We start from the raw sequence: 16,496 nt of genomic DNA, 5'->3' as shown, positions 1-16,496 counted from the left end.
AATTTGTTCAGAAACCAGATGGCAGTTACAAGAGTTGAGGGGCATGAAAGGAAAGCAGTGGTTGAGAAAGGAGTCAGACAGGGTTGTGGCCTATCCCCGATGTTATTCAATCTGTATATTGAGCAAGCAGTAAAGGAAACAAAAGAAAGACTTGAAGTAGGAATTAAAATCCATGGAGAAGAAATAAACACTCTGAAGTCTACCCATGACATAATTCTGTCAGAGACTGCAAAGGACCTGGTAGAGCAGCTGAACGGAATGAGCTGTGTCTTGAAAGGAGGATATAAGATGAACATCAACATAAGGAAGACGGGAATAATGGAATGTAGTCAAATTAAATGGGATGATGCTGAGGGAATTAGATTAGGAAATGAGACATTCAAAATAGTAGATGAGTTTTGCTATTTGAGAAGTAAAATAACAGATGATGGTCAAAGTAGGAAGGATATGAAATGTAGACTGGCAATGGCAAGAAAAGCATTTCTGAAGAAGAGAAATTTGTTAACAATAAGTATAGATTTAAGTGTCAGGAAGTCCTTTCTGAAAGTATTGGTATAGTGTAGCCATGTATGGAAGTGAAACAGGGATGATAAGCAGTTTAGACAAGAAGAGAATAGAAGCTTTTGAGATTTGGTGCAACAGAAGAATGCTGAAGATTAGGTAGGTAGATCACATAACTAATGAGGAGGTACTGAATAGAACTGGGGAGAAGAAAAATTTGTGGTACAACCTGACTAGCAGAAGGGGTTGGTCAATAGGACACATTGTGAAGCATCAAGGAATCATCAATTTAGTACTGGAGAGAAACATGGAGATCAAGACATGAATACGGTAAGCAGATCAGTTTTCACAATGGACACCTATTAATATTTGGTCATCATTCACAAACAAAGTGATTTTATCATATCTGAACTTATAAAAATGTATTAAATACATTAAGCTATTTTAGCTTAATGTTTGCTTGCTTACAAAGGTATTTTAAAGGAATTAGTTTCCTACAAAGTAAACACAGAGTCTTCTTTATAACATATTACTTCTTATCCTGCAGGTTTAAAATGAAGGTGCTACTTGCCACATAGGTAACAGAACTTTTCAGTACTTGAATGTAATAGCTCTCGAGCTATGTTTTTAATTTTCTTTTGAACTCCTTGGGATTCCCAATTCTTGCTTTATGTTAGATGTGAGATTGTATAATAAATTTGCCCCAGGTACATAACTCTGAATATTAAACAAGAAGGAATAGGTCAGCAGTTACTGCCAGTTACTATCAAATTAGTGGTATATGATATTATATTTGCTGTATATGATATCATAATGAATTAAAAGCTTTTCTTCAAATTATACATATCTCATTTGATGGTGGTGTTGCTTTAACTAGGCAGCTGTGATCTAACATTACATTATCTAAAGAGTACCATGATGCTGCCAGTACAGTATTGCTTCTCTGCTATTAGTAAACCTTGAGCCTCGGGGGGTGCCTAATTCCGAATCTGTAGAAGTGGGAAGGCTTTGGGCCAGAAGAGTTTTACATATATCCACTGTCAGCAATATGTTGTGCAGTAGCACTACAGAAGCCACTGTGGAATGTCACATTACAATTTTGCTATGCTGCCTTTGTACTAGAATGAGTGACGAAGTAGTTCCTGGTTAATCGTGGGTGCTATTTCTGACTTCTTCTTAGAAACAGAAACCCACTGTCCACAGTAAGGACACACACACTACAGAGAGCAGAAAGCATGGCTGTAGTGACAGCATTGTGTGAGGGACGGTAGGTCTATCCTCCCTATGTACTGAAGTACACTTTCATCCTCAGCTCCCTGCACATGCCTCTTCATCTACTCACAAAAGGTATTACAGGTTGTACACATGACATCATGGATCAACATGAGGCTATAGAGATGCATTTTACTATCCTTATTAGCACCCAGAAGAAGGTTCTTCCTGGGCTCTGTCATTTCATGTTCTTGTCATAGGTGCAGGCATAATGGATATAAACTTATAACAAATATGCAATGGAACATTTATAAGCAGCCTAATTACTGCTGTAGGGTACAGATTACAGGATGTGGCCTGGTGATCAGTCCCATCTCTCCCAGAATCATTTCTAATAAAATACTATGTACTTAAAACTGGCAACAACTGCATTTATTGATTTCTTGAGCATATAGTTTTTGGCAACCCAAGTAAATGGAGGCCATGTAACAAAGAACTCTTAGAAGTTATTTTCACACATTATTTCAACTGTCAAAGATTAAAATTCTCCACATGCTCATCTGATATGTTGATTGGTTTGACATTCATACTTTTCAGATGCAAGTTTTATCCTCTGTACAGTGTCCCCTCATTTTGCATTTTTTTTTTTCTGTCATTACCCTGCACATGGTATTCATCTGAATTCACAGACAATAGGATAAATTTTGCCATGTGTATAATATAAGTGCAGTAATTATTAATGTTCAGCAGTTACATGTTGATGTGAGCAGTGTCAAATCTACTTCATGAAGGCTGGTACATATTTGACAACATGTTTCTACTGGCTCAGAACTTTCAGTTATAGGCAAAATTACAAATGTACACACTGAACTGAAGAAATTGCCATAGACTCAAATTGTAATCATTCAATTCAGAAATTAAAAGAGAATATTTTGTCCATTACAGTACCTTATGGTCAGGATTTTTCTAAGACTCTAAGCCAAGATTTCTGAATGACTTAAAATTAGTATCATAATCTTCACACTTATTTTCTTTTCATAATTAGCTGCCAAAAATAGGATCATTTTTAATGCTTGCATTGCTGTCAGCTTTATCGTTGTCCTACAATTGGTAAGTGTACTAATTTTACCTTTTTTAATTGTATCTGTGAAATACTGTCATATTAATTTATTCCCATTTTTTGTTTCAAGAGAAGAACAAAGATTACAAATGAATTTAAAATCAGTTTAAAAGAAGACATATGTGACTTGGAGGAGACATAATCAGAGTATTAGGAGGGAAAGTATTGATAGTTATATTTTTATTATTACTGGAAATCAGTTTATCCACAAATGAAAGTACACATTACAGATCTTACTAAATGGATATACTTCGATAATTTTATTTCAGTATTACACTAACAAGCTACAGATTTGTGTTTGTATGATAAGAAGCTAGCTTTAAATTAACAAAGTCATTTGTAGTTTATAATTTGTTTGTATAGATATAAATGATTTGTATAAGTGATACATGTATCTTAACAGAAAAAGTTATATTTGTGCACATGGATCAAAGTGGTGTGAACACAATTTTCATCTTTCAACCTCCACAGATGCTAATTTCTTACTTCGCTTCTTGAGAACAAAGAAATTCAGCTGTCCAATGGCCCAGGAAAGTTTAGAGAGGTATCTACTTTTACGCCAGACCTTCTCGCATGCATTCCGAAACTTAGACATTAACAACCCGAGAATGGACTATCTTATTTCTGCTGGGTAAGTGAAATAATTACAGAAATATCCACATGCACGAGCCTTGTTGGATTTATTTAAATGATCTTTAAGTTACATCTGATTAACAAGTAAAAATGTATAATCCTACTAATGGTAAGCTCTTGCAATACAGTATTAATTTTGGCCACTTTCATTGCAGGTATGTTTTTGCAACACCACAAAGAGATAAACTGGGGCGCCGTGTTGTTATTTATCGTCCAGGTAAATATTACAAACTTAGCTTCATTCTATTGGACAAAGGCTTATTATGCTTGAGACACCAAATATATAAGAAGGCTTTACATTCAAATGCAGCTTATTTTGTGTGGCTGGTGTGCTATATCAGCTGGCTTGTAATCTAATTGAAGAAACTGATAAATATATTTGACACAATGTTTTAAGGGTTAATAATTTGTTAAAATTGTGTTACATTTAGTCTCTTTCTCCAAATGCAAGGCCAAAGAAAACATTCAAACAAGACATATCATTTTACATTAACATCATGTTTCTCCATCTTCAACAAATAAGGGATTTGAAATACAGTATGATGTGTATTCGAAAGTTCTTAGTACATAGCCAGTTGTGAATGACACCATTTCATATACAAATCAGTTCTTGTTGATTACAAGATGGTTTGTGAGTGAGTGCTTAATGGTATCACATTTGTTTCTCATAGGCTGGGTATCCAGCATACTAGGAGACCAAGACATCAACCGGAATTCAAACGTATGAAACATGCTTGACTGTGGTCTTGTAGGATGAACAACTGTCACATATACTGGAGAAGATTTCAGTCATCAAGGGGATTAGGTGCTCAACAACAATGACAACAACATTAGCATGATAAAGCAGCCATTGGTCCCAGGTGATCCAGTCAAATGTCTATCAAGCATAATACTACATCAGAAGAATGTATGCATTCTGTGTGCTCTTCAGGAAAAAAAGCATCTTCTGCAGTGACCTCACGTAACAGGAAGCTGTATTTAACTTACCAAGCAACCTGTACCTGTGTTTCACAACTCACTTTACTGTATTTTCATATATTTTTAATTGGTGGTATTACAGCATAAATGAAGCTGTAAACTATCTGCTGTAAAGACCCATTTGCTACAGTAAATGATGAACAGTGTACTATAAGATACTTGTGCCTTCCAAAACTTTTACTCAATCTTAAGCTGCACCACAGACTGCCACCAGTTGTAAGATGTAAGAGATTCCAGGCCATCACAATGTACCCTTAGTTGAAATGTGCAGCTTCCCCCTTTCTCTCCACATTGAAATGGATGAATGATTTCATTCAGAAGATCTGTTGTTCTATTCAAAGTAAGCAGTTCATAAAGCTGTATAAAACTGCTGTACAGTAGCTACAGAGCAAAACATAAAACTGCAAAATGGTAGACATTAATCAAAATATGCTTGGCTTCCATAATGCATTACCCATGACATCTACTGTCATATCCCCAAACTTTTCCCAACACACTAAAAAATTTTGTGAAACACTTGATGATGTGACTGATTTCAGTTATGAGTGATCAGCTGTAAAAAAATGGTAATGGAAAGTCCTGGTGGAATGTATATAACTTAAGGAGTAAAGGTGATTACTCATCAGAAAGCAGCAGCATGAATTCATCAAAAGGCACCTAAATGAGATTGAATCCATGCCTCCATGTCACTGTGCAGTGTGTGAGCCCACCCCCTCCCTACCACATTCGTATCTCGTGAACTGGCTGCTTTATTCTCCATTTGTCACTCACTCTCCTCCATCCTTTTTTCCTGCTCCCTACCTCCTCTTTCGCTTGCCCATTTCTCTCTACACAAACCCACACACCCATCAAGTTGCAGAGTTGCAGTGCCGGCGTGACATTTTCTATAGTAGTACTTGCATATATCAAAAAGACTCAGAACATAAAACTAAAATGGAATAAATGCCTTGCAGTCCTCACAATACAATCAGTTAATTCCTAAACACAAAGTACTGGTTTGAGACTGAACTTTATTGACATTTTGAATTAAGGGACAGAAATTAATATCCAAAAAAATCAAGTAATGATTCTAAGTCTAAAATACATACTTCAAAAAAAGTTTTGTATCACCTTGGTTCCGAGAGTTCCAGAACCTGCACAGAAAATTGGAATAGAGATCAACATAAACATCATTTCCGCCCATTTTATCGTTCATGAAAACCACACATTGCATGTTGTACCACCATACAGTGAGACCTTCAGAGGTGGTAGTCCAGACTGCTGTACACACCGGTACCTCTAGTACCCAGTAGCACGTCCTCGTGCATTGATGCATGCCTGTATTCATTGCGACAAGTTCATCAAGGCACTGTTGGTCCAGATTGTTCCACTCCTCAATGGCGATTCAGCATAGATCCCTCACAGTGGTTGGTGGGTCACGTCATCCATAAACAGCCCGTTTCAATCTATCTCAAGCATGTCCGATAGGGTTCATGTCTGAAGAACATGCTGGTCACTCTAGTCGAGCGATATCGTTATCCTGAAGGAAGTCATTCACAAGATGTGCACAATGGGGACATGAATTGTCATCCATGAAGACGAGTGCCTCACCAATATGCTGCCGATGTGGTTGCACTATCGGTCAGAGGATGGATTCACATATTGTATAGCCATTATGGTGCCTTCCATGACCACCAGTGGCGTACATCGGCCCCACATAATGCCACCCCAAAACATCGGGGAACCTCCACCTTGTTGCACTTTCTGAACAGTGTCTCTAAGGCATTCAGCCTGATTGTTGCCCTAAACATGTCTCCGACGACTGTCTGGTTGAAGGCATATGCAACACTCATCGGTGAAGAGAACATGATGCCAATCATGAGCGGGTCCATTCAGCATGTTGTTGGGCCTAACTGTACCACACTGCATGGTGTCATGGTTGCAAAGATGGACCTCACCAGGGAATTGGGGAGTGAAGTTGTGTATCTGCATCATGCAGCCTATTGCGCACATATGAGTCATAACACGACATCCTGTGGCTGCACGAAAAGCATTATTCAACATGATGGCATTGCTGTCAAGGTTCCTCAGCCATAATCTATAGGTAGCAGTCATCCACTGCAGTAGTGGCGCTTGGGCAGCCTGAGCGAGGCATGTCATAGACAATTCCTGTCTCTCTGAATCTCCTCCATGTCTGAACATCATCATTTTGGTTCACTCTGAGATGCCTGGACACTTCCCTTTTTGAAAACACTTCCTGGCACAAAGTAACAATGCAGACGAGATCGAACCATGGTACTGACCGTATAGACATGGTTGAACTACAGACAACACTGGCCATGTACCTCCTTCCTGGTGGAATGACTAGAACTGATCGGCTGTCGGCCTCCCTCCATGTAATAGGTGCTGCTCATGTTTGGTTGTTTACATCTTTGGGCAGGTTTAGAGACATCTCTGAACAGTCAAAGGGACTGTATCTGTGATACAATATCAACAGTCATGCCTATCTTCAGGAGTTCTGGTAACTGCGTTGATGCAAAACTTTTTTTGATGTGTGTATAATTCTAATATAAAGAAATCAGTGGATTTTACAGTTACTCGAAATTAAAGTATTAGTGTTACCCAGTGCTTGTCATTTCCTTTCCTGTTCCACTTGCAAATAGAGAGAGGGAAAAACAACTGTCTGTATGCTTCCATATGAGCCCTAATTTTTCAGTTCTTATCTTCGTGGTCCTGACATGTAATGTATGTTGGTGGCAGTAGAATTGTTCGGCAGTCAGCTTCTAATGTTGGTTCTCTAAATTTTCTCAATAGTGTTTCTCGAAAGAATGTCACCTTACCTCCAGGGATCCCCATTTGAGTTCCTGAAGCATCTCTGTAACACTTATGTGTTGTTCGAACCTACCAGTAACAAATATAGCAGCATGCCTCCGAATTGCTTCAATGTCTTCCTTAAGTCTGACATGGAACGGGCCCCAAACAAATAAGCAGTACTCAAGAATAGGTCACACCAGCGTCTTACATGCTGTCTCCTTTACAGGTGAGCAACTCTTTCCTAAAATTCTCCCAAAAATCCAAAGCTGACCATTCGCCTTTCCTACGACAGTTCTCACATGCTCGTTCCACCTCATATCACTTTGAAAGTTATGCCCATGTATTAAAACAACTTGATTGTGTTAAGCAGAACGCTAGTAATACTGTATCCAAACATTAGGTTTGATCTTCCTACTCATCTACGTTAACTTACATTTCACCACATTTATGGCTAGCTGCCATTCATCACATCAAATGGAAATTTTGTGTAGGTCATCTTGTCTGTTCCTACACTCACTCAACTTTGACACCTTACTGTACACCATTGCATCATCAGAAAACAACTGCAGATTGCTGCTCACTGTGTCAGCCAAATCGTTTATTTGTATACAGAACAGCTGGGGCACTCCTGACGACATCCTTGTCTCTCATGGACACTCGCTGTTGAGGTCAACGATTTGGGATCTATTACTTAAGAAGCTTTTTGAGCCACTAACATATATGTGAACTTATTCCACATGCTTGTACCTTCATTAGCAGCCTGTAATGGGGCTCTGTGTCAAATGCTTTCCAGGAATCTAGAAATATTGGATCTGCCTTTTGCCCTTCATCCACAGTCCTCAGTATATAATGCGAGAAAGGGCAAGCTGAGTTTTGCATGAGCGATGCTTTCTAAAATCATGCTGATTTATGTACATAAGCTTCTCAGTCTCAAGAACATTTATTATATTTGAACAGAGAATATCTTCAAGAATTCTGCAGCAAATAGAAATTAGGGATTTTGGTCCGTAATTTTGTGGGTCCATTCTTTTACCCTTCCTGTACAGGGTGGAGAAAAATTGTGACGCGAAATTTTAACCGTCGATAGCTGATGCTAGTAGAAACCAAAATTACTAATGTGTAGGTCAACAACACACCATTCTTAAACTATGGAAACTTGGCATCACGTGCTCCGATTGGCCGTGGGATTGCCTTGCCATTTGTCAGTTGATGAGCAGTGCTATGGTTGTCAGTTTGCACATACAAACATCACTCACCCCATCACTGCCTCAAGGTGATACGCACATGTGATGAATAGCTCTTAATGTTGGTCTCCACCTCATTCACATGTAAGCTTCACTTCGGAGCACACACTTGTCACCTGTGATTTAGTCATACAGTAAGCATGGCGGCACAGCATTTATTTGAAGAACACTGAGACATGGTTTTGTTTATGGACTAGCTGACGGTAATGCGCATGAAGCTCAACAGTTGTATGAGGAACAGTACCCAGCAAGACACCATCCACACCTGCAAACATGTACCCACAAACGTTTACCCGCAAATGTTTACAGCAATTCACCAGCGACTTGGCTAAACAGGCTCGTTAGATGGATTTCATGGTGATGCTGGAAGACCTCGAACATGACAGGATGCTGCATTTGAAGAGAGCTTCAAGGAAGCACCTATGACAAGTACTTGACATGATGGACATGACATGATGGTCATTCATCGGTTAGTCTGAGATGTTTTGAGGGATGATGGCCAGCACCCATTTAGTTTCCACCCTGGCCAAGACCTAAATCCTGTGGTGGATTATGAACATAGGTTACAGTTTTGCCAGTGGTTTCTGCGAGGGGCTGTATGAGATCCTGACTTCCCCACTATTGTGTTGTTCACTGATGAGTGCACCCTCCATCAGGATGGCCTTTACAACACTCAAATGTTCTTCATTACTGGGCAAGGGGAAATCCTCATGTCACATACATCCACAGACACCAGGAACGTATTTGCTCAACATTTGGGCAGGCACTGTGGATGACCATCTGACTGGGCCGGTCCATCTACCTCCTCGACTTATCAGGGCAAATTACCTTCACTTTTTGCAAGAAACTCTACCTTGCCTGCTGGAAGATGTTCCCCTGGACATAGGCTACGCAATTGGTTGCAGCATGATGAGGCACCTGCACATAGCAGTCGTACTGTGCACAGTTATTTAAATGAACTCTTCAATGGCTGGTTAATTGGCAGAGGTGGTCGTAAGACATAGCCCCTGTGATCACCAGACCTCATGCCACCGGCCTTTTTCCTGTGGGGATTCTTCAAGGTTCTAGTTCACCCACTAGGACACGAACCACCTAGAAATGAAGAGGAATTAATGGATCCCATTCAACATGCCACCAATCACATCGGGGCAATCCCAGGAATCTTTGAAAGAGTTTGGCTAAACACCGTTCGATGTTACCAAGCTTGTGTTGCATCAGAAGGTCACCATTCGAGCACCTGATTTAAGTAAACAACATCCTAGCTGCAAAAAAGACCCTTTTCAGGGCCGACACAATTTGTAAAAGACTTTCTGTATGCCAACTAACAGCTGTTGATGGGTTTGTTCCCAGTACATCTTATCATGAAACTACAATGGATGTTTTGGGAGCCCAGCAGATTCGCCCCCAGGCCTCCAGAGTGGAGGGCTGGCGCACTACCACCGAGCGTGCGGGCCACCTTGGATACATCGCGATCTCCAGCAGGCAAAGCATTCACGGTCATGTGTTGTCCAGAGCATCGCAACAGGACAATTCTGCAGCCAATTGGAGCACGTGGCGCAAAGTTTCTGTAGTTTAAAAATTGTGTGTTGTTGACCAACACAACATTAGTAATTTTGGTTCCTATTGGCACCAGCTATCCAGGGTTAAAATTTTGTGACAATTTTTCTCCACCCTGTATACTGGAGTCACCAGTGCTTTTTTCCAGTAGCTTGGGACTTTGCTCTGAGTGAGAGAGTCATGATAAATGCAAGCTAAGTAAGCAGCCAATGTCGTAGAGCAGTCTTTGCAAATCAGAAATGGGACTCCATCCGAACCTAGTGATTTATTTGTTTTCAAATCTTCCAGCTGTTTCTGTATGATAGGTATGCTAATTACTATATCATCCATACAGGAGTCTGTATGATGGTATGTTTATACGATTTTCCCGTGTGAATAATTTCTTGAACGTGAATTTAAAACTTCAGCTTTTGTTTTGATATCTTCAATTGCCACACCAGACGGGCCACCAAGGGACTAAATGGAAGCCTTAGACCCACTTAGCGACTTTACATATGACTAGAATTTTCTCGAGTTCTCTGCCACATCTTTTGCTGAGTTGTGACGGTGGTAGTTGTATGCTTCGCACATAGCTCTTTTCAAAGATGCACAAATCTCTACTAACCTTCGCTTGTCATCATTTATGCATTCCCTTTCGAACTGCAAGTGCAACAACCTCTGATTCCTCAGCATCCACTTAATTTCATTATTAAACCATGGTGGGTCTTTTCTATCTTTGTTCACTTACTAGGCACATAACTCTCCAGACCACAATTTACAATCTGCTTAAACTTTGCCCATAATTCCTCTACATCCATCTTACTGCAATTAAGTGATGCCAATTCACTGTCTAAGTGAGGTGTTAATAACTGGTTATCTGCTCTAAATAGCAGAAACACTCTCCTGGCCTTCTTGACTGACTTATTAACTGCCGTAATCATAGTTGCTATAATGACATCACGACTGCTAATCCCCATTTCCATACTGACAATGTCAATAAGATCTGGCCTATTTGTAGCTACAAGGTTTGAAATATTTCCATTGTGCGTGGACTGCTGGGCTAGCTGCTCAAGACAATTTTCAGATAATGTGTTCAAAAGTATTTTGCATGACTGTCTGTACCCCCCCCCCCCCCCCCCCCCCCAAAATGAATCCATAGACACCCCAGTTTGTACTCCACACGCTAAAGTCACCTTCGACCAGTGTTGCATGATCTGGGTATTTAAATCCTGTTGACCGTAGACTTTCTGTGAATGACTCCAGAACTGCCACAGCAGAATCGGGTGACAAGTAAAAACATTCAGCAATTAACTAGGTTTCACCTACACCTGTTACACATGACCAGATGACTTCACTGTCACACTCATCTTTGACCTCAATAGAGAGAACATTTTTGTCAACAGCAATGAACACTCCCCCTCCTATGGCCTCTAATCTGTCTTTCCGTTATATGTTCCACGACTCATTAAATATCTCAGAGCTTTCCACTTCTGGTTTCACCTGGCTCTCTGTTCCCAGGATAATTTGAGTACGAGAACTTTTTTGAAGGGTAGTAAATTCGAGAACTTTACGATGCATACTTGGACAGTTTACTGCTAAAATTATGACAGTCAAAATGTCTTTATTCTGAATGCTAGTTGACTTCCCTTGCTGCATATCGACTGGCGAGTGTTCATCAGAGCATAAAAACCCCCATGTGCACTCCATTAAGTTTCCTGTTTCCCAAATAGCTGCTTCCTTTTGGTAGTGCACCACTGCCTTATCAAGGGGAGTCCTGCAAATCCCCACACGATAACACAAGTCTAGAAATCTGCACCCAAAACTGTCACAGGGTCAACGAAGCTTTTGGTTGAAACCTTCCACTCGGTTCCAAACCAAAGGACTCTGATCATCTCTGGGTCGCAAATTGTGAGCTCTGCTTGCACCTGTGCACAAGGCCAGCGGTTCTCACCACCTCTGCCAGCCACCTGTACGAACTGGGGATTGCCTCAGAACCCGTGTGACAATCTTCATCAGTGCGGCTGTGAGCCACAACATGCAGACGAGTGCACCCAGCACACTCAATAGCCACAGTCAATGCTGCCTCCACTTTTTGGATGAGGCACCTGGCAGACATACTGAGTGCACATTGGCTTTCTTTCCAGCCCTGCACACAATCTCTCTAAGGGGCTCTATAACACGTCCAACGCTAGAGCTCCCATGTGCCTGCTTGGATCCTGCTGAAGGAGCAGCTACCTGCCCACTCATAGGATGAATGGCTTGCCTCAAGCAACACGAATGCTTTACCACCAGCCACTCTGTCAGCTATAAGGGTGAATCCACCGCGTCAGGTGCACTAAGAGGTGCCTCGGAAGCAGAGCCCATGGGCAAAACAAGTGACACCTGAGATGTCCCATGTGATGCATCAGATTCTCCGACGCCACCACTACACCCCAAGGCAGTAGCCTGAAGGTGACTGACTGTAGCAAAAAGTACGTTCAGCTGTTCACAAACTGCAGCCAGCTCTTTCTGCATCCGCACACAGCTTGCACACGTCCTAGCCATTCTAGCAAGACTAACTGAGGAAGTGAACTATGAAAGCACAGAAAATCCTAGATATGCAAGTTGCTACCCTCCTGATGCATTACCAGTGGATGCTGATGTGCTAATAATCTCATAGCTGGCTGTTCAGTGAGCAATTATTGCGCTACAGACTGAATGAATTTATACTTACAAAAACGCAAGATTAAACCTCTTACAAAGAGAAACACGCGTAAAATTTAATAAATACACTACATGGGAATTGCAGAAAAAGATAAACCCTTAACTTGCCGCTCTGTAGACATGTATCACCTGAGAGCTAGAGTCTTACAAACTGGCTTACTAAACAAACCGATGGTTGCTTTCAAAGAAATGAGCAATTACTGTGCTACAGACTGACTGAATTTACACTTACTAAAACACGAGATTAAACCTCTTAAACAGAGAAACAGGAAAAAAATTTAATAAATGTACTAGTTGGAAAACACGGAAAGAGGTAAACACTTAACGTGCCACTCTGTAGACGTGTATCAGCTGAAGGTGTTTGAAGCTGACTGCTGAACAATTCTACTGCTGCCAACACATATTGTGTGTAACAACCATGAAGATAAGACACAAGAAATTAGGTCTCATATGGAGGCATACAGACAGTCGTTTCTTCCTCTCTCTATTTGCAAGTTGAACAGGAAAGGAAATGACAAGTAGTGGTACAGGGTACTGTCCACCACACACCGAATTGTGGCTTGTGGAATATCGATGTAGTTGTAGATGCAACAAATGAGGTTTTGATACTGTGACGTTCTGTGGGGGTGCACTTGAAATTTACAATTTTTAAATTATTATTGTCATGCTTTTCTAAGCATTTCAAAAGTGTAAATAAAACACACCAAATAGGCATCTCAATATCTGCAGCTCTCTCTCTTTCTTTTTCCATCAGAGGTACCAGTACAGCATACCGGTACGATCCATCACAAATCAAACACTGTTGTTACCACTTAAGTTTTGTTCATTGAGACTAACCTGCACATAATACAATCAGATAATATAGGGTGCATTTGACATATTCAAAGTATATAGACAAGATAACTATGGATTATAAGTCACCAATGTTTTTTCCTGTAGGTGTGTTTGACCCATATAAATTCACAAATGAGGACATGTGTCGTGTTCATGGGATTGCATGGGAAACTTTGATGGAATGTGAAGAAAATCAAGTGCGGGGATACGTACACTTTGGTGATGGAGCTGGTGTTGGCCTCCCATATTTGACATTGTTCACGCCCCGAGAAGCTGTTCGGATAGTTAAAAATGGAGAGGTAAGTTTGGATACCTGTGGATCAGCGTTTATATTTTTACGTATGACACATATTAATAAAATATAAATATATTTTATTGCAGCGCACCCTTCCAATGCGACACAAGGAAGTTCATGGGTTTAATATTCATCCTTCACTGAAATATGCATTGGACTTTGGATTTTCATTGATAACAGAAAAGATCAAGAAACGAATCAAGGTGATATGATATGACTATTATTCTTTTGCTCCTTGGCATAGTGATAATATGGTTAAAGATAAAAAATAAAAATGTTCCACTATGCTACAATAACATGTTCATAGTGGGTGTTGTTTTCATTCCTATAAAAAAAAAAAAAAAAAAGACAGTTTATTCATATAAACAAAATTTTATGCCATCTCTTATGTTTCTGTAAATATGGAAGTAATACAGAGTTCATTTCTTTTCAGCTATACACTTGTGTTGAAGACACACTGGACTTCATAGATCGCAAACTCCTCCCTAAAGAATATGGAGGTGTTATGCCAATGGCTGACATGATAAGTATGGCTTAAAACTGGGAGTTATATATAATTACTGTACTTAAAATATGTGACTATGTAACAAATCATTCAAAATCTTATTTCAGACATTGAAACTATTCCCATTATCTGTCTGTAAACTAAAGAGTGAGCAGCACTCATGCTGGAGGAAGTGAACTTTCCTAATGAGTATCACAGCCCCAAAAAATCAATTTTCCCTATAGCAAGGTAGTGCGGCATGCAGTGATTTACGTAGATTCTATTCATGTATGTTTGTGCATTAGTTATATAAGTTACTAATTTCTGTATTCCATACAGAATTAACATTTTTGTGAAAAATAAACATCCTCCAGGATGTATGAGCACTGCATTGCTATTGGTTTAAGAGGCACACTGTGGAATGGCTGATACAAGTTGGTGAATCAGACCGTATTCACTCCTTGTGGTGTAGCTAGGCAGACAGTATGGGGACTTGGCTGCTCAGTCTCCAGTCTGCAGGCAAATTATAAAAAAATGTGAAAGTAATTTATGCAATGGAAAAACTATTTAACCTTGAAGATTTATTTAGTGATCTTTATTTATGGCTTTGTAATTTTGATGGCCTTTTGTTACTTGTATTATAAATTATATGCAAATTTCAAACATATGCACAATAGATACAATTTTCCGCAATTCCTTTCACAGCTTTATGGAAAGAGGAGCTGAGACAATCCAGAGACATACTATTGGCCAATGATGAGATGAAGATCCGAGAAGAAATGTACAGTGCAGCAGCAAAAGAAGGTGCAGTGTCTGCTCTCAAGAAGGGGATGTACTGTGGCAGAGAAAATGACATGTTTGGTATAACAGGAAGTTTTCGGAAACTAGAAGTTGATTAATAATGAAACTGCATTCATCTACTGCAGATTGGCGACATGTCTTTTCAGCTTCAAAGTGTTGTCCAGAACTGTTTCCTCATATTACAATAAAGAAAACTGGAAGAACAAGAACAGTAGCCAATCAGCAATTACATAAACTAATTGTTTATTTATGTGGCTTCCAGCAGATATGCAAAATTAGTACTGTGAAACAGAACTTAGTTGTAAGACTGGTCACACACAAACTGTTATAACTTGACTTCACAAAACTTTCCAAAGATGATGAAGCACACATCAAAAGTGAAAATTTACTTGTCATATAATAATTTGAACTATGCAATTATTTATAAATACATATGTACTATGTTTAATGTTAAATACTTTAAAAAAATAAATTTTATATATACATAATATCAAATTATTTTTTGACACACCTATTAATAATCTTTTGTGCACATTAACATTACTGTGAATGTCAGTAAAGTTCCTACTAGCTTTAAATTTATTTAGATGATGCAGTGTCGCATTTAAATTGGTGAAAAATTTGTGGTGTTTCCCAGATGGTATAGAAGACAGGACTCAATAAAGTTTTCACCAACTGTTGGCTCTGCCTATCTGAACGTAAGCCTAATGAAACAAATCACGCTTCAGTTATTCACAGTCATTCCCAAAAATGAGGAACATCCTACCCACAACCCTTCCCACCCCTCTCAAAGTAGTATCTGACAATCTCCTAGCCAATACTCATGCTGCACTTACAGCCACCACCTTGCCACATGGGTACACCCCTATAAAAGACCCAGGCACAACCTGTCCAATACACAAAACTGGTACACCCAACTCCACTACCAATCTACTCCTCCACAACACAATTCCCCCCACCTGTGGCTGAAACAAGATCTCCAGTGTCACATTTTGATCCTGTGCACTTTCTTCCTTTCCCTCTCAGTCATCAGCCATCCTTCACCAACCCTTCCTCCCACTCCCTGCTTCCTTTCACCCATAACAACCCAGTGTCCTAATCGAGTTGCAGTGCTGGCCCAATGAAGTCAGCAGACGTAGAGATGCAGATGTACAGATGCATGTATGGATGTTAAACAGTGGAAAGCCCAGGATGGAACAACAAGAGTATCACAAATGGCATAAATTGCAACTAAGCAAAAATTGCGACTCACCATATAGAGAAGATATTGAATCAGACAGCACAATGAGAAGCCTGTTATACATTAAAGCTTTTGGCCAAAAGGCATTCTCCAAAATACAACACAAACACATATTCACACAA

At 39.8% G+C, this 16,496-nt stretch overlaps 1 protein-coding gene across 1 annotated transcript in view; it reads left to right on the top strand.

The window, feature by feature from the left end:
• Positions 1-15,543, top strand: part of LOC126457804 (alpha-tocopherol transfer protein-like) — a 103,598-nt gene extending 88,055 nt beyond the window's left edge. Inside the window, exons 3-8 of the mRNA XM_050094411.1 lie at positions 3,305-3,464; positions 3,622-3,683; positions 13,660-13,853; positions 13,936-14,052; positions 14,283-14,376; positions 15,039-15,543. Coding sequence (XP_049950368.1) covers positions 3,305-3,464; positions 3,622-3,683; positions 13,660-13,853; positions 13,936-14,052; positions 14,283-14,376; positions 15,039-15,232 — 821 coding nt within the window. The 3' untranslated portion in view covers positions 15,233-15,543. The remainder of the gene's footprint in view (positions 1-3,304; positions 3,465-3,621; positions 3,684-13,659; positions 13,854-13,935; positions 14,053-14,282; positions 14,377-15,038) is intronic.
• Positions 15,544-16,496: the final 953 nt, after the last annotated feature.

This window comes from Schistocerca serialis, chromosome 1, assembly GCF_023864345.2.
Source record: "Schistocerca serialis cubense isolate TAMUIC-IGC-003099 chromosome 1, iqSchSeri2.2, whole genome shotgun sequence".
Taxonomy (NCBI): Eukaryota; Metazoa; Arthropoda; class Insecta; order Orthoptera; family Acrididae; genus Schistocerca; species Schistocerca serialis.
The sequence above is the reverse complement of the archived record's forward strand: the minus strand, read 5'-3'. Positions and strand labels throughout refer to the sequence as shown.